This window comes from Sclerotinia sclerotiorum, genomic scaffold (assembly GCF_000146945.2).
Source record: "Sclerotinia sclerotiorum 1980 UF-70 scaffold_10 genomic scaffold, whole genome shotgun sequence".
Taxonomy (NCBI): Eukaryota; Fungi; Ascomycota; class Leotiomycetes; order Helotiales; family Sclerotiniaceae; genus Sclerotinia; species Sclerotinia sclerotiorum.
In genome coordinates this window covers 1,324,333-1,351,839 of record NW_001820826.1, presented here as the reverse complement: position 1 = coordinate 1,351,839, position 27,507 = coordinate 1,324,333, and the positions used below count along the sequence as shown (strand labels likewise).

The 27,507-nt window shown below is 39.5% G+C and overlaps 11 protein-coding genes across 11 annotated transcripts; 3 read left to right on the top strand and 8 right to left on the bottom strand.

The window, feature by feature from the left end:
- Positions 1–68: 68 nt before the first annotated feature.
- On the top strand, positions 69–2,144 carry SS1G_08028 (predicted protein; the record flags this gene model as incomplete). The annotated part of the gene is made up of 2 exons (XM_001591352.1): positions 69–483; positions 559–2,144. The coding sequence occupies 2 exons, from the start codon at positions 69–71 to the stop codon at positions 2,142–2,144; spliced, it is 2,001 nt and encodes a 666-aa protein (XP_001591402.1).
- A 743-nt stretch (positions 2,145–2,887) lies between these two features.
- On the bottom strand, positions 2,888–3,700 carry SS1G_08027 (hypothetical protein; the record flags this gene model as incomplete). Its single annotated transcript, XM_001591351.1, has 3 exons — positions 2,888–3,074; positions 3,288–3,437; positions 3,630–3,700. 3 exons carry the CDS (start codon positions 3,698–3,700, stop codon positions 2,888–2,890), a joined length of 408 nt encoding a protein of 135 aa, XP_001591401.1.
- Positions 3,701–6,357: 2,657 nt separating this feature from the next.
- Positions 6,358–7,995, bottom strand: SS1G_08026 (predicted protein; the record flags this gene model as incomplete). Its single annotated transcript, XM_001591350.1, has 4 exons — positions 6,358–7,277; positions 7,321–7,454; positions 7,508–7,586; positions 7,992–7,995. 4 exons carry the CDS (start codon positions 7,993–7,995, stop codon positions 6,358–6,360), a joined length of 1,137 nt encoding a protein of 378 aa, XP_001591400.1.
- A 571-nt stretch (positions 7,996–8,566) lies between these two features.
- Positions 8,567–8,737, bottom strand: SS1G_08025 (predicted protein; the record flags this gene model as incomplete). Its single annotated transcript, XM_001591349.1, has 1 exon — positions 8,567–8,737. The coding sequence occupies one exon, from the start codon at positions 8,735–8,737 to the stop codon at positions 8,567–8,569; it is 171 nt and encodes a 56-aa protein (XP_001591399.1).
- A 1,378-nt stretch (positions 8,738–10,115) lies between these two features.
- On the bottom strand, positions 10,116–10,630 carry SS1G_08024 (predicted protein; the record flags this gene model as incomplete). The annotated part of the gene is made up of 3 exons (XM_001591348.1): positions 10,116–10,262; positions 10,370–10,428; positions 10,561–10,630. The coding sequence occupies 3 exons, from the start codon at positions 10,628–10,630 to the stop codon at positions 10,116–10,118; spliced, it is 276 nt and encodes a 91-aa protein (XP_001591398.1).
- A 573-nt stretch (positions 10,631–11,203) lies between these two features.
- On the bottom strand, positions 11,204–12,621 carry SS1G_08023 (predicted protein; the record flags this gene model as incomplete). Its single annotated transcript, XM_001591347.1, has 3 exons — positions 11,204–11,226; positions 11,538–11,843; positions 12,030–12,621. The coding sequence occupies 3 exons, from the start codon at positions 12,619–12,621 to the stop codon at positions 11,204–11,206; spliced, it is 921 nt and encodes a 306-aa protein (XP_001591397.1).
- Positions 12,622–14,793: 2,172 nt separating this feature from the next.
- On the top strand, positions 14,794–15,606 carry SS1G_08022 (hypothetical protein; the record flags this gene model as incomplete). The annotated part of the gene is made up of 1 exon (XM_001591346.1): positions 14,794–15,606. One exon carries the CDS (start codon positions 14,794–14,796, stop codon positions 15,604–15,606), a length of 813 nt encoding a protein of 270 aa, XP_001591396.1.
- Positions 15,607–16,099: 493 nt separating this feature from the next.
- SS1G_08021 (hypothetical protein) lies at positions 16,100–17,563 on the top strand (the record flags this gene model as incomplete). The annotated part of the gene is made up of 1 exon (XM_001591345.1): positions 16,100–17,563. The coding sequence occupies one exon, from the start codon at positions 16,100–16,102 to the stop codon at positions 17,561–17,563; it is 1,464 nt and encodes a 487-aa protein (XP_001591395.1).
- A 743-nt stretch (positions 17,564–18,306) lies between these two features.
- On the bottom strand, positions 18,307–21,886 carry SS1G_08020 (hypothetical protein; the record flags this gene model as incomplete). Its single annotated transcript, XM_001591344.1, has 5 exons — positions 18,307–18,321; positions 18,602–18,679; positions 19,176–20,903; positions 21,044–21,143; positions 21,714–21,886. 5 exons carry the CDS (start codon positions 21,884–21,886, stop codon positions 18,307–18,309), a joined length of 2,094 nt encoding a protein of 697 aa, XP_001591394.1.
- Positions 21,887–22,747: 861 nt separating this feature from the next.
- SS1G_08019 (predicted protein) lies at positions 22,748–22,918 on the bottom strand (the record flags this gene model as incomplete). Its single annotated transcript, XM_001591343.1, has 2 exons — positions 22,748–22,855; positions 22,907–22,918. 2 exons carry the CDS (start codon positions 22,916–22,918, stop codon positions 22,748–22,750), a joined length of 120 nt encoding a protein of 39 aa, XP_001591393.1.
- A 2,643-nt stretch (positions 22,919–25,561) lies between these two features.
- SS1G_08018 (hypothetical protein) lies at positions 25,562–26,602 on the bottom strand (the record flags this gene model as incomplete). Its single annotated transcript, XM_001591342.1, has 3 exons — positions 25,562–25,684; positions 25,919–25,959; positions 26,041–26,602. 3 exons carry the CDS (start codon positions 26,600–26,602, stop codon positions 25,562–25,564), a joined length of 726 nt encoding a protein of 241 aa, XP_001591392.1.
- Between the last annotated feature and the right edge of the window lie 905 nt (positions 26,603–27,507).

Genomic DNA, 27,507 nt, shown 5'->3' with positions numbered 1-27,507 from the left:
ATATATAATCAATCTCATTGACACATTTCTAAGACTACAACAGCAACTTTGTTTCAAAGGTTGGCAACATGTCTGTTCTTTTAAACCAGGCGCGAGTCGAAGATGACCCTATGGAACTCGACCAAAATAGTTCTGTAACTCATCCCAATTTGGACCCTTCGCAGAATTCCCTAGAGCATGCAAGTCCAGTATCTCCGCTCTCACCAAAAGTCCCATCAGCATCCCCACTCTCACCAAAAGTTCCATCTGAGCCTATAGAAAAGCCTACAAATGAAGAGCCCCTCAAAAAACCTGCAAAAGGTCTCCGTCGAGCGATAAGAAAAATTCTTAACTCCGCACCCAATGATCTTTACGGAATAGCGAATTCAACTAAATATGATTCACCAGTGACCATTAAAAAGAACTTTAACAAAATCTCCAAACTTGTTCATCCTGACAGAGTCCTCGAAAAATTCAAAATTCGGGCTACTATAGCTCAAGCGAGTAAGTACCTATAACTAATGAGTGTATCAAATAGAATATTAATCATCTTTGAAGGAATTAACAATGCCCGTGAAGTGCTACTGGATCCATCCAGGAGGGCTAAGTTTGATACTGAAGGTGTTTACACAGCTCCTCAGGCAGAGGAAGATAGAAACAATCCAGACTTTGCGCCCAATGCTTGGGACGACGATTCTGATTTGGATTCAGACTCAGATTCAGATGATGGAGATGAAGATGAAGATGAAGGTGAAGATGAAGGATCCCAAGATCCACCAGATGAATATATCAAAAGCGTTTATGCTGAAGCAACAACATGGGTCCAGCAGGTTTTGAAAAAGGGTCAGACTTTTAATCGGAATCCAACAGGAGAAAAGGAGATCCAATTCTCGGAATCAAAGGAGTTCGAAGATATCAAAACCAAGCAAAAGGAGTTCAACGAAAAAATTAAAGCTCACAACGAATCAAAAAAAGTGGAAAAAACCCGGCACACTTTTGATATCACAACAGTCCATCTGTCCAACAGTGAAATGGCAAAGAAATATGTAGAAATTTGGACCAAGAACAAGTCCGATCTTCCTGCCTTTGAGTTTATTGTCTATTACAGCAATAATATCAAGCGTGTCAATAAAGAAGAAGGATATCCACTTGAATGGAATTTTTATTCATTCAAAGATCCAGCTCCTTCAAATATCCCCAATGAATCTGTGAAAGATCAGGATCAATCAAAAAAAAAGGGAAAATCTAGTGGCGCCGGAAAGGATGCGGGTACTAACGGATCATCTGGAAGTCAAGGTTCACAGAGCCAAGAGATCAAACCATTGAAACCCGGGTTCACAACAGATGGTGAAAAGATAGTTGGCAAGTTGCCTAAGACCGTTTACAGTGGCTACACTGATACATCGATCATTACTGAATGCAAATTCTTTGTGGAGGTTTATTTGCAGAATCAGAAAAACCAATCAATATTTGATATTGAGCTCCGGACTGAAGCCGATATTGGCTTTGAAGCAGCACGAAGTTATTTGTATGATCTCCCTGAGGAAGAACAAGTAGAACTTTTGGAGATATCTAAAAATAAAAAGGGGGAATATAGGAGAAAATTTCAGGTTATTACAGGAGTTACAGCTCAAGAGTATGGAACCCTAAGTTATAAAAGGCTTCCTCCCACATATGTTCGTGGTAAATTCAAAGATGGACGGGCTACTAAGGAATATTTCATGACCCGAACAACTCTTCGAACAATCTTAGGCCACGATACCGCCGATCAATTGATTCAACAACATTACAACCAGTATGATATTGAAGTAAAAGAACCACCTTGGCCCAAATGCATGGATTGGAAACCAACACGGAAGGCAATCCGTGGTGGTAGATCTCTACGGGAGCAAGAGCAATCCGATTCCGAATCCGAGGAAAACCATACATCTAAAATCAACAAGGGACGAAATCGAATAGCACGATCCGAAACCCCGAATGAAATAGAAACTCTGACACAAACAGTAGAGAAATTGAAGCAAGATTCTCAACAAAATGACGAGGAAAGAAACCGTTTGATGACCGAAACAGTATCAAAAGAAGTAGCTAAAGCGGTGGCTCAGATGATGATGCAGATACAGCAAGAGTTCCAAATTATGAGCATAAAAAATCAAACTTCCGGTTAAATCGGATGAGAAGTTCCTCTTTCTTATGTCTTCCTTTCCTTCCCTCTTTCCTCCCTTTCCTTTCTTTCATTATATCTCCTGTTTATTTGGTTTTTTTTCCTTGATAAAGAAGAACTGATATAATTATCTTACTTCAGTATTCTGTTTGGCTCACTTATTTTCACTATAAAATTCATGTTACTTGTTGCAGTTTATATAGATACATCGTCGAAGTTTAGTCTTTCTCATTGTAGATAATCAAATTAAAAATGATACTCGTTCTATTCATCTAAAAGTCATAAAAGCGCGGCCTTACATTGACAGAAGTTGTTGACCTGAAGAATGACTATATGAGCCCGATTAACCACTTCTCAGAAGTGGCGTCACTTTTAGGCAATAGAAGTAATATGTTACGAGGTTTGCCGTCTAGATCACGTGGAAGTACTCTAGGCTCTCGAGGTGGTTTATAACTAGGTGTCAAGCAAGGACTTAAGTAATGACAATAATGATATGCAATTCGTAACTAATAGTAGAGTATACCAAATGATTGATCTTGAGCACGAAGCTCTACAAAAGGAATAATCTTCTAGCTATATAGATCCTCGTATCTAGGAGCTATTGGAGTTTTTCGAATCTCCAGGCTCCATTGGAGCTATAGGAGCCTTCGAACCTCCAAAGCTCCTTCGATCATAGGGTTCTGTAGTTATTTACTGAAATGGATCGTAGCTTAACAAGGCCTGCGCACATCGGATCCCCACACCACCTTAATCCCATACTAAATTGATCGAATCGCATCTCGTAAGCACACAATCGGTTATTGTAAGATCCGTGATCGTAACATAATAATCGTATGAGGAGGTATACGATGCTGAAGCAGTAGCAGCACTCGAGGGCCTCAGAGCAGCAATAACCTCGATAGAGGCGAGAATAGCAATGGATATATAGATTTGCCTAGACAACATCGAAGTGGCGGTTAGACTGCTCTCAAACTCCACTGGATCCTCCCAGGAGACCTTCACGACCTTCCGCCAGCTAGCATCAAGCTGGCCCAATGGCACGGTCCGCATTCGATGGGTCCCCGGGCACAAGGATGTAGCAGGGAACGAAGCCGCAAACAAAGCAGCCAAGGCAGGCGCAGCCCTTCCACAACCCAAAGGAGCCTACTCATATGCGGGACTCAGAAGAGAGACCAAAGGCCTCAGGCAAAAAGCAATCAACAAACTATGGTCGACGGTGATCCCCCAATCATACAAAGAACTGGAGATACTCACATCACCAAAAAACCCCAAGGAACTCTCCCTACCGAGGAGCTTTCTAGGACAACTATTAGCGATCCGCTCAGGACATGGCGATTTTGCAGCTTACCACGAACGATTCCACCATCAAGACGCCCACCTAATCTGCAGATGCGGAGCCCGAAAATCCCCACTCCACTTCTTCTTTTGTCACATAGCCAAGAGAAAACACCCCCGGCCGAAAGGTAAACCGGCTGATCTAATACCATACCTCTGCGGCACATACGAAGGAGCGGAGGTGCTGGCAAGATGGACGAAAGCCAATGGCTTTTTCACTGACATATGCCCTCGACAATACCCTCTCCCCGGCCCTGAGGGCCCCATATCAGACTACGAACCCCCTGGGGACAACGACAACCCCGAACGCTAATAAATTGCCAGATAAAGCTACTGTTTCCTTTGTAAAACCCTTCCTTTGTAACTCTCCCTTGTAATGTTTCAAAAAAAACAAAATTTATTTGTGGGAGCGCTAAGGAGGTCTATTATAATATAATATATTCAATTACAAATGTCTTTAATATTAAATTTAGTTTCACTTTCTCTATCTCGACTTGTCACACTCAAGAATACTGAGTAAAGTATCTTGTATTAGAAAATACTAAGCTAAGGAGAAAAGAAGAAGGAAAACAAGACTAGAGAGTTTTTGATTAAATACAAACGAGGCATGCCACGTGACCCGGAGGTGGGAGGCGTCACAGAGAACGTCTGAAATGGCAGTGGAATGTCAAGATTACCCAATTAAACAAGGTCTGATATTACCGAAATCCTTTATATATTTCACCCCTATCAGAATTGGAGACTTGGAACTTTTTCTCCTTTGTAATAGTCGGCTACTTGAAAGGCCGACTACTTCGTTGTTAGGGAAAGTGTGACGGAAAAGTCGTAAACGGAGTCAATTCAATTACTTAGAATCTAAAACTAAAGAACTAAGAAGATTCTAAGTAAGAAGGTCTTTATATACAGGGCTAGTGCACGTGAGCCACTAGTGGGTAACAACTGTCACGTAACAGAAAGCGAATCTCCCATTTCAATCTTATAATATCAAATACAAGGTTTTGATATTGAAAAGCGAGGGGGACAATTCGCTTTCTGATAACATTCGGTTTCTCCTATATTATTAATTTACAGACTGCAAACTACTCAGTCTGAATTTTCAAGGTTATAGGGCTTTCGGGGATCTTCAAACTGTTACCAGAAATGGTTTGAGTTAAAGATGGAGTGCTTGGCGTTCTATCCAAAAGCGGGGTAGGTCGTATGATCTTCACGGTTTTTGATATCTTGGCATCTGGTTTTACTTCAGCCGATAAATATTAAGCTCGCTCTGATAGCTTCACTAATTGGCCAGATTATTGTAGCTACAGAATTCTATACCGCATCTATTGTTACGACGGCGTAACATAACCCGCATCAGGTGACCAATTAGTTAACAGGATCATGTGACAAGTGTCATCTGATCCGAAAGCCGACCGACTTCGTAGGAATCGATCGGCCCTGAGAATCGACCGGCCCTTCAAGAGTCGATCGACTTTTAGAACACGAAGGTCTATATAATTAAGATGGATTTACTTTGTATAGAGCTTCGTGCTCAAGATCAATCATTTAGTATACTCTACTATTAGTTATGAATTGCAACCATTGATATTACCTTAAGCCCCTGCTTGACGCCTAGTTATAAACCCTTCGAGGATCCAGGCCACTTCCACGTGATCTAGATCGCAAACCTCGTAACATCTATCAACACTATATTTTATCATAGATATAAAAAGTCTTTCAACTTTTGGTCTTGAGGAGAGAACCTCGAATGCTTTAAGGGAAATGCTTTGAAGATTTCAAGAGCCTAAGGAAAAGCAAATGCTCTGCGAAAGTATTAGAAGAGACACAATGCTTTTGCATATGGGAGTTTATGAATTTGATACAAAGCGTGGTTCTGATTACACTGATTGTGGATTTATTACTTATGACCTGAAGATTTACCTATGAATGGTGATTTTGGTGTTGATACAAACTTATAATTTCTGAATAACCTATAGCCTAAATGTATAACATACGATTAATATCATGTGCCCAATTATTATCGTAACACAACATTATAGTTCTACCCATACATACGTAGTACAGTGAATCATGGCTTAAAATATGACTTTGTTTACGAGGCTTTCATCAATTCATAACAATCACTCCCGCTCCCCCGCTATCAAATTTCTCGCTTTCCTCAGCTTACAATCTCAACTCCCTCAATCTCTTTACCCTTCTCCCAACCTTTTTAATCACAATTCAGAACCAAGCTTCAAAGATTTATATTACACTTTCCTCATTGTACACAAAGTTCATCATCCTTCGCTTGTTGAACTCGGCATTTTCACATCATATCAAGCATCTGTTTATACTTCGAGCTTCGAGACTTTATCATTGACTTAATATCAATAAGAAGATTACCCGAAGTAATGTATGATCATTTGTGAATACCTATCAATCTAGCTAACTAACAGCTGTAGCAAGCGGATTTAACCTAGCAGACCCTCTAGTATTCTTGCAATCGTGCATCTATCCTTATATCGAGCAAAGAATAGTATAAAATTTGAGAAATTCGCGACAGATTCTTCAATCAAAATCATCAGTTCTTGATACAATGCCTGAGGTGGGTTGCTTGAGTCATCCAGATTTTTGCGCATTCTAAGAAAGACATCACAGGCCGAACAAACCACGAACGGGGATTACGAGTATATCCCAGGTAATCACACTTTTGAGGCAGTCGACTATTTCCGGGTTATATCATGGACAAAAGGAGATGGCAAAATAGTTATAAGGGGCAAGAAGACGATGACAAGAACTATCTTGACAGATTCAAGCGAAGCGAACCTTACTCTTGATGCATGGGACAATATAGAGGTAGAAAACACAAATTTCAGATTGGTAAGAGCCAGTGCCAACTGAGACGACTAAGAACTCATAAACACATGTACAAAAATTTCATAGGCCAGCAAATAATTCAACGTTATTGCCACCTCACAATCACTTTCATGATGATCATCATCCTCGAAAGACACAGTGACAGCGCTCTTGAACCCTGGTATTCCCTCCCGCTTCGCTTGGAACATCGTCTTGCTATCATTCATAGCTTTGAAAATAAAAGCACCGAGCAGTTTGTGCAAATCTTGTGCCACATTTATTACTTGCAAAACCGTTTTTCCGAACGATTTAGAGAGCGTGACCTTCAAGGTAAAGTCCTTGCCTTCGATAATAGGAACGAACAAGCTCACAGTTTTGGAAAATCTGAGAATCGAACCTGCTTTTTCCTTTTTTCTCATTCTGGATTCATCTATACCTTCCAAAAGGCGGGTTCCAAGGTAATACTTTAGCTTGTCCATCTCAGGGTATTTCCCTTCCTTCGCGTCATAAGTCTGTCGCTCGTCGATATTATGTTTCATGCTATAGATAGGGCCGAAAATAACACTTTCTCGCTTATGTGAAATTCCCTTTGATAGTTGAAAGGGGTTTGAATCAATTCCAGAAATTGATGAGCAAGTATCTTTAGTTGACGGCCATTGCTTTTCTAGCGTAGACTCTACACTATAGTCTTCTCCGTTCAACTTTGTCTTCAATACACAGGATATACTGGAAGCAGGTAGTGTTACCGCGGCCTCATCTTGGAATTGATCGATTACAGGATAGTGGATTTGATCTGCGAAGTTTGCAATATGATTCGGGAAATCCGCGGCGTTCGGCTGGGCTTTGACACCATCTCCCTTATCATACACAAAATTCATTGTAGTTAGATTCTTGTTCCTCTTATTTGTCCCGTTCAAATGGTGATCTGACTTCCGTTTTGGAGACAATATGGATCGGGAATTTGGCACCACTGAAATGTTAGCGAATGTTTCGCACGTCTTTTTTTCACTTACAATTTTGAATGCTGCTGTTTATTCTCTCGGCAATTTTCTCGTACAGTTTTCCCATAGGAATTGTATCTTTTTCTTTCAAATGTTCCATCACAATCTCGAAATGTGGACCTTCTAATGGTAACCATCCTTCCCAGCTATACAATGATCAGAGTTGTCTTCCAAACCTGGATAGGATTGGTATACTCACATTTTTCTTGCGACAGAGTTTCCGAGGAGAAACAAGCTTCCAAAACCTAACACTTGTGCTATGAGTTTGTATCTCACGCCTGCATCGAGAAGGACCGAAATCTTAGTTTCAAGCTCTGTTCTGTTTATTGTGGTATTTTTTATTATGTTCGAAGGCATCATATGTGCGAGAACACCCGCTTGATAATGTTGCTCATGAAATTCCCGATAGGAAAGCAGTGCAAAGCAAAGAAGTCGCCGTAAAATTCCTTTGTGGATATTATCGGCATTTTTGTTTTCAAGCTGCAGACAGATGAGAATGATTGCTGATTGCGGGTCTACTTCTTGATAACATATAAGTGTTTGAGGAATTTGCAATAACCGTCGTATTTTCGCTTCCCAAGCATCGAAGTCAAAGTGGAGGAGAGTTTCCATATGATATTCATTAGGATCGTATTCGCGAATGTCTCTTAAACATTGATGCGATGTCAATTCGGTATTCTCACACATGTTGTTGATGAATCAGAAAACGAAAATGGAGAAAAGTAGACGGATGTGAGAAATGAGTTGGTAATTGTTGATCCCTAGTGAACTATGCCAGAGTTAAGCACGAAGCTTCTGCTTATGAAGAAAATATAATACTGTATAACCTTGTCGCCCCGCTTTGACCTAATCAACAAGCAGACTTGATAGACTCATATAAAACTCTGTATTTACAGGGATATATCCTTTAAGTATACATCTAACATAGTACAACCACTCTGCTATGTTGTTACGTCATCTAGCTTCTTAGACAATTAAGACCCCCTTCTTTTGGCAGCTGCGGAATAAACGTTTTTACCTGACAACCCATGAATCTCCTACATTTCAACATCATATGGACGATCTCGTCTGATATATCAGGGGATATCAGACTACGTTGATTATGCTTATCCAATCAATCTGGCTGAAATTACACTTTTTGTCGGCGATCATTGTCGATAAGTAAGTATCTGTTAGCGCGGTATAAACTTATACTCAACCCGGTCCGATCCATCAATTCTTGAAACTTGGGTCGCGCTTCCGTAAGTCTCATTTTCGTCTATTCGGTTCCTCCTCTCGTTTTTAATGCCATGATAATGGTACCATATACAGGAACATCAAGTGTAGGTTGTAATGCGCGTCTCGGGGATGGTGGTTTGGACCATCTCATCTTCCGTAATGGACTAATGTCGGAATTGAGCAGGGTTTTCTGCTCGGCAACGTGACACATAATTTTATTCTGCTCGGTTGGCCATAGGAGAAATAATATAATCATATGGTTTTCATTAAACTTACTGATCAAAGATTGGAACTATATTGTTGATTGCCTACTAGAATACTAAAGGATGGTTTAACAATGATCTCTTGTGAAAATTATCATCCGCACTTTTTTTTTTACAAGCCTCCCCCCTTAGCTGTAAAATTGAAAAATACTGATTAAATACTCCAACAGGTCTGAACTTGTAGTACTTGAGATGTAAGGATCCCTTTTCTTTCCCTTCATGTCGAGTGTACAGAACTTTATTGAGGGAGCTGAGTAGACTTGACCTATCATTGAATATTGTGGCATCCCTAGTATCGACCCATCCTCCTGCAGCTTCGCCCAATTATGAACAGCGTTGCGAATATACATAGTCGATGAATTCCCCGAAGGTGTCAATGATCTAATAATAGAGATGTGCATAATCAATCGCAAGGTTCTTCACCTTTCTTTGTTAAACAAGAGTTGGACAGCCTTTCTCATTGTATTATCACGATCCCAAATTCGTGTAAGTTGAAGGTCGATAATATACTCTGCAGTAATATAATTCTGCCCCATCATATACCATGTTTCAACTTGGAGCCTATAGTGTGCTAAGAAATATCGTATCACAATCACAATTGATGCATGCATTGCTTCGCCCCGTTGTTATCGAGAAACAAGAGCTGATAGGTACCTTGAGCTTTCCCTATCATGTAAAATAGGAGGGCCCGTTCGAGCTAGTCCTTTGATTTGATTTCCCGGAGCTTAGTAATTTGCAGATTGATATGTTTCCATTAAGATCTTGGCAATCTTCCAATTGGTAGAGTGATGGTGGAGTAGTTACCATCATTCGTGGAAAGTCCGTTTCAAATCAACGAACTCGCTGTCGAATTATAAGTGGGAGTTTTGACAACGAAGGAAAGCTCCGAGGATAAATTGGGGACGATGTAGGTGTAGGAGCTAGACTTATTCTCACTGGCAACTTAGTTATCATAGGATCTTCATTACTGATCAAAGAATTACAACTCGCCATTGTAGTGAATAGTGTATTGAAGTATCTGGCTTGATATATACTAAAGCGTGTGTAGTGAGGTGAGGGTACCCTGCCATGACATTTCTTTCGGTATGCCAAGAAAGATTAATACGAGGGCTTTATTAAAAATATGCTCTACTTTACTATATTGCAGAAGTTCTGGAACTAAGATGGAAAACTTTTTGTGGGATCTTTCTCGGATCAGTACCGCGAAGCCACTATAACGTAGCATCATATAAAGATCTAAATGACTTTGATCTCATACATTATTAGACCTAGATGTTAATGTAATAGTAAATGAAAGTCCAATCAAGAGGAAAGTGAACGAATATATTAATGCGAGGAGAGCCTCTTGAACGGTATCTCTACGCTTTTGACCATCTTGCCGATGCCATCTCGAGCAGGATTGCATTTGGCTAATCGCCGACCATTCTTTGAAGCAATCTTGGTCACAGCTTCCTTAATGTTAATGCTGTAGAGCTGATACGAAGCTAAGCAATGATCAAGGAAAGACAAAGTCTAGCTGCTGAGATTGGATGGGCAGAATGATATGATTGATGGGTATCATGTCACATAGCACTGCTTACTGATGCAGGAGAAGTTTCTCCAGCTTTAGATGTGGTGTGGTGAGACTCCGATTGGATGGCTGTAAAAGTGTATGTATATGCAAGTCTCAAGGATAAGAGTAGTGTGAAATAGTATTATAATGGCTGATATCGACCAGTATGTATAAAATGTGGTAATATATACTGTAGTGCATGTTTTCCTTATTTCATACGACTTCCCACATGCTGAAACACTGGAATTTGTTGGAATTTATTTAATTCCTTTCCGCAGTACCTTGCCATTTCGGAAGGAATCCATTAAATTCCAGTATTTCCTTATATTTTTAGAAATATACAATATTCTATAGCATACTTAAGATCGTCAGTGGTATATAATTCGATACCATACACTCTATATGTGTCGAAAAATGCATTACGTTTCAATATAGTTGGGGGCCTAGGGATTACACCGTATACTACTTCCATCACTAGCGAGTCTTGATCAAATAAACCTAAGATTCTTTTTCCAGGGTAGTATAGTTAGCGCATATTGATTCATATCAGTGTGTAAAATATCTTTGAATCCCGAATATTTGTGATACAAAGGCTAGAGTGTGTAAAAATTTGAGTTCGAATTTCTAGCTTCTTTTTGTTTTCTTCCCAATCGATTTACTAGCTTACTGTATGCTCTTTGAAATACTACCATGCCACAGTATAACGCTAGAACATTTTTTCTGAGAAAGTGGTGAGTAGTTTTGAATTTGAAACATGGAGAGGCTGCTGCTTTGTTATCGTTTTTTTGGTCTTTATTCAGTTACTCCGTCTTTTGCCCTAGAATAATCCAAAAGTATGTGTGAAGACCTCTGTAGAATTTCTCTAATTTCGCACAGGTAGAGGGCCTTAAAGCTCTTGTATTAGCATTAAGTTTACCAAGTACTGATATTGCCTCTTCCCCAATTGCTTAGATGATCAAAAAACCTTGTAACAATATTATGGAAATAATTAATAACTAACAACAAATAACTTGTATTATATCCTAATTGAACATAAGCCAAAACTTCCAGGGTTGAGCCTCGATCATAAATTCTGGATCAATGTTGAATGATTCCAGATGAACAAGATCCTTTAACCTTCATACCTTTCACCCACAACTCTTAGTGCATTTCAAGAACTCGTCCCATATTGGAGCCCCGATATTCAAGATTCCAACCAATACCAAAATCACATATGCGGAGCCAGAATCCGTACGAAAACCTATCTCCTTTAATATCCAAAAATACCGAACCACCTAGCCCTGCCCAAACGCCCCTCAACTTCCCAGCAGCAGCTCTAACATTGCAATTGAAAGATTCAGAGTAGACCACATTCTTGTTGAAGAAAGATACAATATTAATTAAATTAAGGTCTGTCGAAGTGACTTGTTCCTCCAACTCTTTTACATCGTCGGCGAAGCTTGAAATTGTCTCTTGTATCTTGTTGACCAATAATTGTCCTTTAATTGTATTTTTGTGCTTTTCTAACTCCATGTTGCAAACTGTAAGGAAGGCGCATCTGTCGAGAGTATATCGTGCAATACCTTAGCGCTGATGTGATGAGATCGATCTCTGTGTACTACTACTATCAACGCTGTAGCTGTAGCGACACAGCAATATCGAGACAACATATCCGCACTTATAGTAGTGAGAGAATCAGTTCAAGTCACTCCGTAGAAGACTGATAGCGATGCGAGAATGCTTGTTATCGTCATTGGTATATGTCTGTGGAACAGAGAGGTTAACCTTGGCGTAATGGGTAGCCTTTTTACCCAATCCTAGTTGCGATGGAGGAGGAAGTGATGGCTCAAGTGATGGTGGACGTGATGGTGGTAGTAATGGTGAGAGTGATGGTGAGAGTGATGGTGAAAATGATGGCCTTCGTGATAAATTTGACACTTCATTGGTGAGGAAGCTTGACCATATTTGAAGGAAGTCGAGTAGCTTAAGTTCTTGCAATTCCCTGTTCTCATTGTAGACCTTAACAATACGACCAACGATAGATCTGTCTCGAAGCTTGTTGGAGATAGTGTATTCCAAGATTCTTGCTACACAGTCTGGCTCGGTGTGATTTCGCGTTCTGAGAAAGAGGATTATTATCATCAAGTCCTCCACTGTATCGAGTTTCTTGAAATCGGGTAATGTCAAGCTGATCGTAGACCCAAATGGATCAATATGCTGTGCTTGGACATTTCCAATCAGCTTGATTGCACGGGTATAGCATTCCGCGCCATTCGATGACAACTTGAGTCTGACTAGCATGGTGATGTTGCGCTAGGTTATCAGATGGATTGATGAAATATCAAAGATATTTTGAATGCAACAGGTAAAAGATATGAAATACTGCCCTGTCTTTGAGCGGATTGGAAGGGCAGCGATATCTGATTAAGGGAAAAGAGAACGGAAGGAGCAACGCTATTGTGCGAGGGAGGCAGGAATCCTCCACGGATATAGCCTAGAAAAAACAGGACCGGGACTTTCAAGTCAATAACACGATGAAGATGTGAGAAAATAAACGTAGGGAATGTTAGAAGCCCGTAGCTACACCTAGTCTTTTGCTTAATAGATTCAATAAATGAGGATTACCAATATTATGGATGCGCGATGGGGGCTTTCCGTTCCCTACGCACTAACAAAGCCATAAAGGAACTCATTCCAGCCCGGAGCTAAGTCGACATGCTCTTAGCACAACGAGATCACACTCTAAAAAATGCAATCAGGAGACTTTGGATGGTTGCACTACAGGGCCCAGCTGTGACAATTTCACTTCTATCCATTATATAAACTTGGCACATAACTGATACTTGGTATGCCAACTAAAGAAGCAAAACTTGAAGATTATACAGGTCTGCAGATCCCGAGATATTCACCGAAAAAAATAATATAACGCGAATAGCGATAAATATTAAATAGAAATCGGTAAGCCATTCCGCAAGCATCAAAGCAGAGTACGTCCCAAGCAACAACGTCGGATAAAAATGGTCGCTGCATGATCAAAGGCTCTAAAATTTTCTTCATTAGATTATTTAATCTTCTTTACTGTAATACTAGTTCTATTTGAGCAGTACTTGAACTGGAGATCTTGGATCTCACTATTTTTGGGAACTATCATTGTGTAGAATTAAGCGAGAAAGTGGCAAGAATCAACATCAGATTAGTGAATATCCCAAATCGCCAAAGGAAATGGTGTATTTAATCATTTCTTATCATCGTGAATATTATCAAGTCATGTTAGGATAGTATGTATTGACAATATTCTGTAATAATTGATGATGTAGTTGGAAACTAAAGTATATTCTCCTAGAATGGATACATGGTTCGCTAAAGGCGAGAGTTCCACAAGAATCACCCTCCAGGATATGGCTGTGATGATCCGCAATGGCCTACTCGGCAAGCGGCAGGCGGATGCTATATGACTAGTGGAGATTCATATGTTGAGTGAGTCTTAGTGTTTGCTCGTCAGCACTCTTGAAGCCTTGATTCGGCAATTTTCGGTAGGATCGAGAGATATGTAAATTCACTTGAAACAGGACTGAATAATTGTAACATATTGATGCTTGGCGTTCTTGTGAAGGATGTTATCATTAACTTATAGCATAAAACTCTCTAGGGCCCCGCTGTATTTTGAAGCGTAGCGTTTCATAGGGGTATCAAGGATACTATTTACCATTATACACCTTTAAACCTTCATATTCGCACCTATCGAACTTTTACTCCAAGAAGTATTTCCAGCTCAAACTCAACCATGGCTAACTCTACGTCGGATCAATCTTTTGGGCTTTTACAAAGTCCAATATCCGCCCTTTTACTAAGATCATATCATGAGTTTTATATATATCTTGATATAGCTCTCTTTATACATAAACATACCTTGAACTGGACAGCAACGAAACATCAAATCATAATATTTCTTGCATGCTTTACTGCTTTCTACATCTACCCACTATATAGCACAAGTCGTATTGATGAAGGGAGATAAGCTATTCGGCCTCGTTTCCATATGGATCACCAAGAGAATTCCGTTGAACTCCTACAATATCACAACTTCCTATACTGGATGAGAAAATATCTAGAAAGATTGGAACCGCTACGGATCCGACCTTGAATTATCACCTTGGCTATGGAAGCCACACCTTTCGATACAAATTTTGGATTTTTCAGGTACTTCATGCTGAATCGACAAGCGGTTCGCAGACCGCCGGGTCTTATGGTCAATCAGGCAAGGCGAAGAATTTGGTTATAAAATGCTATGGAATCTTTCCAAAACTGGGAACACGAAGATTTCTATACAATACTGGTCTCGCCAAAATCAACCCCGAAACGAAGTTTGTGCATATTTTTGAGCCAGAAGACCCCTTCAACCGTCGTTTCAAAGCGGCAACATGTTGGAGAGAAATAGAAACAGTCCGAGCGCGTTCCCTAGAGCATGTATTGATGGATGAAATGCAAAAAGATGAAATCAATAGGGAATTCAACCTCTTTTATTCAGATACAGAAAAGGAGGAAGAATACCTCGCAAAACTAGGACTCAAACACAAGCGGGCATATCTCTTCCACGGGATATGTGGTACGGGGAAAAGTAGTTTGGCGATAGCTTTGGCTACTTCTTACAATCTGAATGTATGCAGCGTCGACTTGAAGAGATATGACCCGGAGGATTTGAAGGTAGTTTTGCGTGGGGTTCCTAAGCGCTCTGTGGTCATTTATGAAGACATCAGACCCAGCACTTTTCGAGAGTACGGTTCGCAGGAAGAAGGATTCCCGCTATCTACCTTCTTGAACTTGCTTGATGGTGTCGCATCTCCCGAAGGACATATCAGCATCATCACGACCAACTACCTGAAAGAGCTTGATGAATTCTCCCATGAGCTGCTCCGGGAAGGCCGAATCAATAGGAAGATCAATTTCACTTGGATTACTCAAGATCAGGCAGCAACAATGTTCATTATTGCTATGTGGATTCCCGAGGCCCATTACAACAGGGAAGATATCTCCAAGCTTGCTAGTGAATTTGGACAGCTCATTCCAGAAGGAAAAATAACCCATTCTGCGGTACTGGAGTACCTTGTTTCTTATAGAGGAGATCCTCAAGGTGTAGTGAATAATGCCGGAAAATGGATACAAGAGTCCGTGAATCAAGAACAGAAAGGAACCGACGACCAGCAAAAATTTGACGATCAGCAAAACACTGGAGAAAATCATGGAAAGAGGCGGAAAAGGAAGAAGAGAAAAGGCAGGCGAAATTGAGAGGAAAGAAAGTCGAGGATTCCGATGGGGATAGAGGGAAGCGTAGAAGAAAACCAAAGACAAGTGGTAAGGATAGTGTTATAAGAACGAGGAGTTTTGTGGCGGTAAGGAGAAGGATGAGGATAGGGCTTGCGAGATTCAATTTCATCCTTATGTCTATTCCAATTAGTTGAAATATGATCAGAGGTCGTCCAAATTTACATTAGTTCCAGTGATTGTGTCTCAAAATTTCCTTCTTTCCCACATCTATGTCTAGCTGCCACCATCACACAATGTAGTAATTGCTAGTTTTTGATATCAACTTGCATCATACTCGATAGCAGGATCAGAAGAGCAACAATAGTTGAGAAAGTTGCTACCAATGGGTAAAAGAAGTATTTCGACTGGCTATAGAGAAGGGCTTCTTACCCAGGCTAAAACCTCATTCTACCGAATGGCTAGACTTGCTAATTCTGAAAAAGGCCTTAGTCCCAAGGCAATGAGACAGCTCTATATGGCATGCGTCACCAGTATAGCTGACTACGGTTCAATTTTATGGTGGAAAGGGCAAAACCAATTCAAGAAAATCCTTCAATCCTTGCAAAACCTCGCCCTTCGAAAAATCCTAGGAGTATTCAAAACCTCACCAATAAAACCAATGGAAATAGAAGCCGCATTGTGCCCTCCAGAAGTAAGGCTAAATGCTGGAATCAAACAATACGCCTTCAGATTATTGAAAATCTCCCCTTCTCATCCTGTCAATTTAATAGCTACAAAGCTGGCTACAGAAAAGGAGAATCAAGATGTAGTTGCAACCCCTCAAAGAAAGCAATTAAAACCTACTCAACTCGAAAAGATCAAAAATTCAATTCAGAAAGACTTCGATCCTCTCACTTTAGAAGGAATCCATCACTTCTACTTTCCTCCTTGGAAGAAAGAAGTTCCATATAAAGTCAATATCAGCAAATTAGGAAAAGAAGAAGCTGCGATGATCCACAATCTGGCTTTCAAATATAGGTGCAAAAATACCATTGCAATATACACCGATGCCTCATCCACTTTAGAGGGAATAGGGATTGGGATCGGGATAGCGGTTATCTTACCAAATGGCCGAATTTCACATCAAGAGACTATCAATATAGGTGTGAATCAGCTTGTCTATAATGGCGAGCTCCTAGGAGTTACTAAAGCGATCGAATACGCAAATTCAATAGCCCAACCAGGAAACAAGTTCAAGATATACTCAGATAATCAAGCAGGATTATTCCGGTTGAAAACCCCCTCCGATTTACCTGGTCAATCATGCCTAATCAAAGCTATAAAAGTTGCGGAAGCTATTCAAAATAAAGGAGCCGAAATCTCTCTCAATTGGGTCCCCGGACATACATCTGTACAAGGAAATGAGCTAGCTGATTCTCTTGCAAAAGAGGCGACCAAAATACCATCCTCATCTCACGAAACCAGTTATGCCTTTATTGGAATGGATATAAAAAGAATGAAATCAGAGAACTGGATAGCCATCCTTAACACTAACAACTTTCATCAACCATCGTCAACATATTCAAGAAACTACCCCTGGAAGATCAGCTCAAAAATCAGAGTTCCAGGAAACATCAAAAGAAGCACAATCTGTGCTCAGTTCCAACTCAAAATTGGACACGGATACTTCAAATCTTATTTGAAACGATTCGGAATCTCCTCTAATGACAGTTGTAGATGTGGGGGAAAGGAATCTCCTGATCATCTTCTACTCAATTGTCCTATATACAAAACGGTAAGGAAAACCCTCAATAAGGATAACCCCACAATCCGACCTACCATGAAATATCTGCTTCATACCAAAGCAGGAATCATCAAAACCCTCGAATTTATCGAGGCGACGAGAATAGCCACCAGATCATGGCATCTCAATAGAATGCATGAAGAAGAAGAGGAAGAAGGCGGAGAAGAAGGGGGTGGACCGGAAGATTGTGATTGAATTGATCAATTATGGTCAATTTGGTCAATTTAGTCAATTTGGTCAATTTGGGCAATCACCCCAATATCAAATTTCATTACATTTCATTTGTTATTCCTCTTATTTGAATACGAGAGTATCTGTAAGGCGGGCTTGGTTCCCTAGTATTAGTTTTCACTTCCCCCATTCAAACATTAGAAGATTGGGGCTTTCAATCTCCCCAACCTGTATTAGCTACGGTCGAATAAGGCCAGCCACCCTCCATTTATTATTGTTAGAAGCCTACAAAGCTCCTAGCCGTCTTAGATAGTCATAAACTCAGTGTAGACGTTAATTTAATCAATCAATCAATCCATTTCAACAAATTTCTTTGTTATAGAAATATCAAAGACACCGAAGGAGATAGAGAAATCTTTATGTTTTGACTCTAGAGTTGACCAATTGTTTTATAATTGTATACGTTTAAGATTATGATAATTACTAGCAATAATAAATAACGACTTACCTTTTGATACTTTAGCCGGGGATTCTCTCTACTACGCGAACGCACAGCCCCAAGGAAGATTGGCTGCCCAGTTTCTTCTAGTCCTTGGCAAATAATTCCACTGATATCCCTCGAGAAAAAACCTTTGCTACCCTTCACATTGTAGAAGGATACCCAATGTCAATACATCAGTCAATCTTCTTTTATCCTCAAACAGGATTCTATATTTCACCTACGATTATCTTGGGAGGAGTACTGCATACCAATGAATTTCTCAAGACTAGACTTGACTTCTCTGTACCATGTATAAGGTTAGTTTTCTTTATGGACAATTCAGATTTCAAAGGGTAGATCATAAATCATATACGAATATAAAGCATGTCAAATTCAACTTAATCACTTATTATGTACCTAAATGATAGTAGTCTAATGTTGTCTATATTCAAATCTCGAACCATCTTTCATAGTATAATATATATACACTATCAGGGACCAATATATCTGTGTGAATAAGACAAAAAATCGAAAAAAGATTAAGGTCTGATTGAATGAAGAGATAACCAGACTATTTATACAGTATAGTCAAGCATAATAAAACTATTGGGTTTCTTGAGACCAGAAAGAGCACCAGATTGAATTGATTGATTCTCTAGCTAAGCAGTTAAGCTGCGAGTATATATTCAAAAAAAAATGAAGGAATAAGGTTAGGTATTCAGCCTTCGGAATTAAAAGTGCTTTGAAATCAAAATATTGAAAGCAAACAAACAGTATACCAAAAAGGAAAGAATGAATTAAAAGTTGAGTTTTGTTTGCTCCTTATATGCATCATGCAATATATATGCATATGCTGCCAAGATCCCAGGAGGTCAACAAAAACATACTCTTGTTATTTTCGGGGGTCTTTTAAAGGCTGCCAATCTTGCTATTCTAAAGATACTGCGACCATTACTACTTTCTTCTTTCATCTTAATTCTAATTTTAGTTTGAGTCCAAGCATCCGGCTTTCAATTGTGCGCAATGCCGAGATGTGCATGTGGAATCGTTCGCAGTACAAGGACAACAATCAAAGATGCATGCTTCTCCTTGAGCACAGTCTCCGTTGGTTGTGCAAGACTGTGTATGTAAACAAATAAAATCCCCAATACATACTGGATCATTATTTGTATCTGTTGTACATATCAAACCCGTAGGTGAGTATCCAGGCCCTACGATACTAGTGCTACTCGTGTAACATTCCAGATTTGGATTGCATCCAGATCTTCGTTTTGGAGATAATATTGTTGTCGTTGTTATTGCAGTGATAGTTTCTGCAGTTGGTATTGGTAGCATTGTCGTCGTCGTAGTAGAGATAGGTAATTTTCCGTTGATAATCTTCGTGAAACCAGCAGGAACCGATATAGTATTACCGCAATAAGTAGTAGTACTTGCACCTGATACAGCAGTACGAACATCAAAAAAACAACTATTACATATACAAAGTGTTGCAGAGTCTGTTGAAATAGAAAAGGATGTACTAGTTGTTCCGGATAGAGTTATAGGTGTTGATGTTGAATAAGAAAAGAGTGTTGTAACGATAGAACAATCGCTGACAAGTGAACAGACATTAGTAACAGAGGAACTATCTGAGACGGTTGTGGTTCCTTGAGATGAAGCAACGGCTGTGGTTTTTTGAGATGAAGCAACGGCTGTGGTTTTTTGAGATGAAGCAACGGCTGTGGTTTTTTTAGATGAAGCAACGGCTGTGGTTTTTTTAGATGAACCAGCGGTTGTGGTTCCTTGAGATGAACCAACGGCGGTTGTGACCTCCATAGGTGAACTGGTAGTAGTGATGCCTAAAAGACTGGGTGGAATATCCGAGCCCGAACTTGTGTACGCTTTCGTTGAATAGCAAGTGCTGATTTTCGGGCTCGTAATATTTAATAACGGCAACTTTGAAAATCCAGGCATACCGTTTCTAATATTGGCGTACGTGGAGTTTGGAAATGATAGCTGGTTTGTTACGTTTTGCATATGACCTCCAAGAACACTCATAACACTCCCGATGAGACTTCTGGAACCTTGTCCATCAGCACTACTTTCCCACCACATAGCGCCACCAAGGTTCATGGATTGAATCCATTGGGCTTTTTGAATAGCAACCATAGGATTATCGTAGCTGATAATTTCTCTTTTTGAAGTATCCCAGCTATAACTAGCGCCGATCTTTTTATCGTATACCTCCGTAGCCCCTGCCAAAGGTAATGCTTTATAATCATAGACTCCAGAAGCCCATGTTCCCTGTCCGACACCTTGAAAGCTTTGATCCAATCCATTCGTTTGCTCGAATGATCTTCCATATATAGGCATCCCTAGAACAATCTTGGCTGAAGTAATACCGTGAGCAATGTAATAGCTGATGCCCGTTTGTGTATTAAATGGAGTGGATCCATTTCCGGAAGGAGATAGGTTTGCTTGATGAGCGGAAACAGTGCTCCAAGGACCAGAGTAGTCATAGGCCATGAAGTTCCAGAAATCCACATACTGATCCATTTCCGATAGTTTCCAATTTTGACATACAGCAGGACTAGCTGGACTTGCAACAGTAAGGAGAAAATGATAAGGGCTCTGTAACGAGTCACCAAATCTATCAAGAGCATCTCTAACTTCTTGGAGCAGTAATACGAAATCATTTGCCTCAGTATCATCCGAGGGATATTCCCAATCAACATCAATGCCATCTAAACCTAGATTTTGAACTAGAGAAACTACGGATGACGCAAATGTAGCTCTTTTGGAAATAGTAGATGCGGCTGCAGGAAAGTTTGAAGAGTATGTCCAACCTCCTATAGATAGTAGTACCTTGAGATTCCTATTCTGTTTCTTCAAGATATACATCTGCTGAAGACAGCCATAGAGATTAGCATTGGAGCTTTGTGATGAACCCCCTAGCAACGGTGCATTGATATCTGCCCAGAGATCCGACAAATATCTAGTATCGGTTAGCGACCATTATACGGTGAAGATTTAATTGCCTACACAGCTCCAGATTCTGGATCAATATTGGCAAAAGCATATAGCACATGTGTGAGGTTTGCGACAGGCAACTCTTGTGGGAAGAATTGTCTTCCATAGATAGCCCTACAAGTAAATTAATATCCCGGCGTTTGTATGAGGTAGGAAGGCTTAACCAATTAACATAATAAGCAACACTCCGGTATTCATTGATTGTAGTCCCCAACGAGTTAACTCTATACAAGCAATGTATGAAGAGAAGATGATATATAATAAATGACTTCATATTATATAATATTAAATGATTGTATTGATATAATGAAATTAAACAGATAAAAAAATTTCATCTCTAATTCTTTCTCTGCCGTTTATATGAAGGAAATCTTAAGTTAATTTTACTCCTCCCAAGGATAAGGTGCTTAAAAAGCATAAAGACTAAATAGAGGATAGGTTAAATAAGATAGCCGCTTTTTTTTATTGGTGAAAACAGCCGAGAATCATCGCTAAGATGATTATAAATTCCTATTCAGAGGATGCGTTTTATCTTGAATCTTAATTGAGCATCTTTTTACAGTGCATTCGATATCTGTTACTTCCGACGTCGACCTCAATCCACAATCTAATATTCACAAACGCCGCTGGTCCGCGAGGATGTGTGATTCGGAACCCGATACTGATTCACTTACTAAACCGTACAAACGCCGTCGATATTTCCAAGCTCTCGACTTGACAACAGATACTATATATTGTACAGGTTGTCCACAAGCTTTAGGGGAAGGGGACGATAATGAGAATATGATATATACCCTGGATGGTTGTGGTTGTGTAGGTAGATGCTCAGCTGCTTTGTATATTTCAGAATTAATCATAATTATCTATAGATGTTCTGTGGTGATTGCATTCCTTGTATATACAAGAGCCCAGATACAAATGAAGCGCCTAAAAAGTCATTTAAAGTTGCTGGAGTCTTCTGTTCGAGGGAAGATCACTTTAATACAGAGGTACAAACGGCGTATAGGACCTGGGGACTCGAATGCGCGATATGTTCCAAATCGTTAGCCGATCTCTATGGCACTGAAAAGCCACGTTTGAACTGTGGTAAGGATAAAATTCAAAATGAGACGTGTGATATTAGACTTATTATATTTAGGGCACTGGTTCTGTAATGATTGCATTCAAGAACATATCAAGTGGGATAAGAGGCAAAAATATGATCAATTACGATGTCCAATGTGTCGGAAAGCTATGGTGGGAGAAGTGCCGGTTATATTTCTAAGAGCTATTCCGCGAACAATCAAGATAAATCTAGATGATGATGAGGTGTAGCTTTTTATAGCGGAAGTTTTTAGCGTTGCTATACTCAAGGCTCTCAGTTAAATGACTCATTGTATTGTACTTTGCAACCAGTTGCTTCTCGTTTCCTTTTGGCTTTAGTACTCTGGAAATTAAATCATATCTCTTTACGCCGGTCTATTACATAGGGGGTATGCTTGTTAAATTCAAACTTATGTTTGCGTACTATATTCAAGGGGTAATACTATCCAAAATATTAATCTCAATTGTGACGTGATAATAGTAACGAATTATTCTTTTTTTTCCTAAACCTATATTGATTGTAATGACGAGGCCGATCGAGCACCTGCAGAGTATTCATAGACGTTTAAGATAAGTGAACTTTTTTGATTGGATCAAAAAAATAACATTGGCCGATGACTTTCCAAGATCATGTCCTAACCACCTCTTTCATCATCGTCCTTCGCTTTTCGATATTTTTTCTTCAATATTTTTTCTTCGATATGTTGTGGTAGCATATTTTTTGGGAGTGGATATGAGTTTTCCTAGTAATTAAATTATTAGTAGAAAGGTAGTTTTCAAAGGTATTTACTTACGATTTCATTCATGGATGGGGGCCAGGACTTGTTGTCTAAAGATCTGAATGTGTAATATTTCCCGCGTTGGCAAATAATTACAGCAACGTCGACATTGTATTCTTTCCCAAGATCATACGCCTTTTTGAAAAGAGTCAATTTTCGCCTCCTTAACCTTTCACTTCGTCGTTTGCTAGTATTCAATACCATTCTTGTTATCCTTCGTGTTATAAGCCAGTAAAACAAAATTATAATAAGTATCTAGCAATGTATTTCATGTGTCACAATTCACCACAGGATTGTATAGTAAATTGGTTTTAAAATTTCTGAAATTACTGATATAAAATAAGAATATATACTCGTCTAGAAAGTATCTTACACTTTACTTAAACATGATTCCCTTTTACTTTACCATTCTGTAGTATATCCTTAAAAGTGACGTTACAAACTTACTAACAATAGGTACAGGACAAGGTAACTTGAATCTTTCGCCAAAATGAGCTTGATACAAATTAAACCTTTTGTCTAAATAAGCGGGAATGTCTGAAATAGCAGCCAACCGATATCCCGATAATCATTCAAATATTACCCCTGTCGGAATCGAGGGCTTTGAAAAAAAAAAGTCCTTGTACTAAGGTTACATAATCACACAGGCTACAGGCTACAGGCTCTGATTCACTAAAATTATAGGCTTTCAGGCCTGATTATCTAACTTTCAATTGAACTTTCCACCAATCTGTTACGAGGTTTGCCGCCTAGATCACGTGGAAGTGCTCTAGGCTCTCGAGGTGGTTTATAACTAGGCGTCAAGCAGGGACTTAAGTAATGACAATAATGACATGCAATTCGTGATTAATAGTAGAGTATACTAAATGATTGATCTTGAGCACGAAGCTCTATACAAAGGAAACCCATCTTGATTATATAGACCTTCGTGCCGTATGTCCCACCGTTCCCCTCGATATAAATCAGTGGGATCGGTGGGAGGCCTTCCCACTGTTCCCCTCGATTTAAATCGGTGGGGCGAGTGGTAACACGTGACCCCTTGCTTAGTCATGTGATGCGGGGTTTAGTCATAACTGAATACCGTCGTAACACAATCACGATATTTTCAAAATTCTGAATATAGTAACCAATTAGAAATAATGGAAAGTACACTACCCGGAACTTCAATAATGATTTCCAAATGTGGTTGGTTGAAATAAGCCACCGTGACATTTTACTAATTGCTGGTAAAGGCACTGTGACTTTTGCCCAGTAGAATCAAATTATATAAGCCGACGTGACGCTTACTCGTGATGCTCCGTAACGTGGTTAGGCTTTTATGAGCCTAGTTTATAAGGCAACAATAATTATCTATATAGTCCGTGTTACGTAGTAACAGTCAACCTGTCCATATGAGCTCAGACCCCGTGGAAAAGCAAACCGATTCGCATACAAAATTGTATGGTAATTGGTTCGTAGAGTCTCCCCACCTTCAGCAAGCACAGACATATGTTCTGATCGAAATCACGTGATGGATCTAAGGATCTAGAGGATCTAGATAATTAAACTCTAGATCCAATAGATCCAAGGGATCCAAAGGAACACAGTAGAATATGAAGTTCTATATAAAGGGATAGGTTTTCATCTGTAGAGCTTCGTACTCAAGATCAATCATTTAGTATACTCTACTATTAGTTACGAATTTCATTATTGTCATTACTTTAAGTCCCTGCTTGACGCCTAGTTATAAATCACCTCGAGAGCCTAGAGCACTTCCACGTGATCTAGACGGCAAACCTCGTAACAGTCCGCAGGTCCGAACCTAGCTTTAAGAAGAATAGCCCTCAATGAATATTAAGACCTTCGACATGAATCTTTTTACAACGTTGCTTATAGAATTCGACTGCTACCGTAAATAGCTTAAGTTGAGTATAGACGTCTTTGCGTTTCGCGCGATTTTAGATGTTCTTAAATAAGCTTGATATAAATTAAGCCTCTCGCCTAAATATACTTGATACAAATTAATTCTTTTGCCTAAATAAGCTTGACACAGATTAAACCTTCTGTTTAAATAAGCTCGATACAAATTAAATCTTTCTTCTTTAGTTTGGTGCTACCCTAATTGGATTAAGATTAGTCTCATCCCTGATGACAATGTTGAAGCATTCAACACAGGATGCCACTCTAACGGTATTCATTGTATTAGTTGATCACCTTTCTAGCAAAAGCTGATTATGGAGGGATTCTTGTGGTAAGGTAGAAACTGTGCGAAGGGTTGACAAAGATCTTTCTCCAGGTCACGCCTTTGTCGTGCGACCAAATGGTCATATGAGTCTCACGTGATCCAGATAATATCCATCCCAATCGATTGATTGATTGATTAAATTAACGTCTACACTGAGTCTATGACTATCTAAGACGGCTAGGAGCTTTGTAGGCTTCTAACAATAATAAATGGAGGGTAGCTGGCCTTATTCGACCGTAGCTAATACAGGTTGGGGAGATTGAAAGCCCCAATCTTCTAATGTTTGAATGGGGGAAGTGAAAACTAACCCTAGGGAATCATGCCCGCCTTACAGATACTCTTCGTATATAATAAGGAAAATGACAAATAAAATAAGTAATATTCAAATTGGGATGGTAAAACCTCACGATTGAGAATGAATTGACCAGATGGATAGACCGAATTGATCAGATTGACCAAATGAATTGACCAAATTGACCAAATTGACCAAATTGACCAAATTGACCAAATTGACCAAATCGACCAAATTGACCAAATTGACCAAATTGATCAAGGTGATCAGGTATAGTCTGAAGTTATGTATCAACAACTTTATTTCATTTACCTTTATACTATATTTTAAATTGTCTAACTATTTATCTAGTATTCAAGGATATCTATCTTCTCAGATCAAGCTCCAAATTCCACATATACCCATCCGACAAAATCTCATCTCAATAATGCAACTAAGCCACTGTTTCAATCTCTAATTTCTGTTAAACTTTTGCTATCTTGTATCGCTATCTACCCACTATTACTCAAACAGCCAAAATCTTCTTTCCCGTCCCATATTCAATATCAAAAACTGGTAATGTTGTCAGTGGCACCTGTAGCCCCAACTGATGAGGACAAGTAGGTTGGTTTGAGACTGTTAAATTCAATATACATTCCTCGTCGATCCCATATGTGCATGCTGACGTCGCAATATTCCATAATCCATAATTAGATGCGACCCATGAGGTATTTTGGACAAGGCAGTTTGCAACGTAGTCCATGGAATTCGCTGCAGTAAGAGGGAGCTTCTTGTCTGGAGAAGTGATGAGATTTGTGCATTCTGAAATAGGCAAGATAGTATAGGTTGCAGCAATACCTCCACCATATTGAGGATCTTGAGTGGCGGACTTTCCGGTATAAAGATAGTTCCATGCATCATAAGATATATCGTAAGCCCCGCCGGACCGATCGATATGAAGAAGGTTCACGGATCGACTATTATAAGATACTCTAACACACATTGTGGCACCGCAGTCGGGAGACGATGGCCAGTATGCAACACGATTTGTATCGATCATACATCCCAAGACCCCTATCGAGCTTGAGAATTGCTGATGAGGAGTAACAGAGATAAAAGATTCAGATACTGAAACTGCAGATGTTGCAGCAATGGGTAAGATAACAGCAGATACAGTTGTTATGATTGTGATGAGATAGCCAAGGTAGTGTAGCATTTGGAATATTTGGACTGGTTGTTTATGGTATATCATGTTTCTAGATAAGCAATTCTCATAGATGAGTTTTGTAGAAATGAGCGTTTAGAAGGAGTGAATGTGTAGAAAGAACGATTAGAAACTTCCAAGGAAGCAAAAATGATGTGAAAGTTATTTTTAACTTGAATGTGAAGAGAAGAAAGTGAAGGAGATTCAAAAAATAAAAACGTCGTGTATTTTTTGGGCAGCATCCTAGGCTCAGTAATCACGTCATTGTGTTGTTGCTTTGATTACATACCTATATAAGAGAATCCTATCTATCTAGCCTTTGGGTGTCTAGTTCCTGAACTGACGTAACACACTAACCTATATCTCATAGTTCTAGATTCAACATCTATGCTTGTACATGTCTGTGTAGCGGGGCGCGTGCTAGGTTGGTGAGGTCCCTTAGATCGATATAACCGGAGGAATCTGATGATCGCACTCCTAGGCTCTAGATAACTTTTCACGACTTCTCATCCATTTCTTCTGTCTTTTACCGCTCTTCAAATATCAATCTATGATTGTTCGTCTAAAGTAATGAATAGATTAGAAAAAACCTGTGTAACTTTTAAATCTTACGAAGACGAGACCAATTGAAGCTGTGTCAGGAAGGCTGAACGACCCGATCCAAGCCAATTCTGGTTATGCGATCTTTGAGATAATATATTCTCTTGGACCTTCCGTTTTTGCTATCGTATCTAGCATTTTTATTACAAATATCATATCATACATATCTCCAATCTGATGCGGAGCGCGAGAAATTTTCACAAATATCCGATAGGCCTTCTTCTAACAAAGTGTGTTAGATGAGCCCTCCTTTGCTAAAAGTAATCTAGGGCGCCAGTCATCAGGTGATATGCGAGATCGACCAGATAGTTATAAAA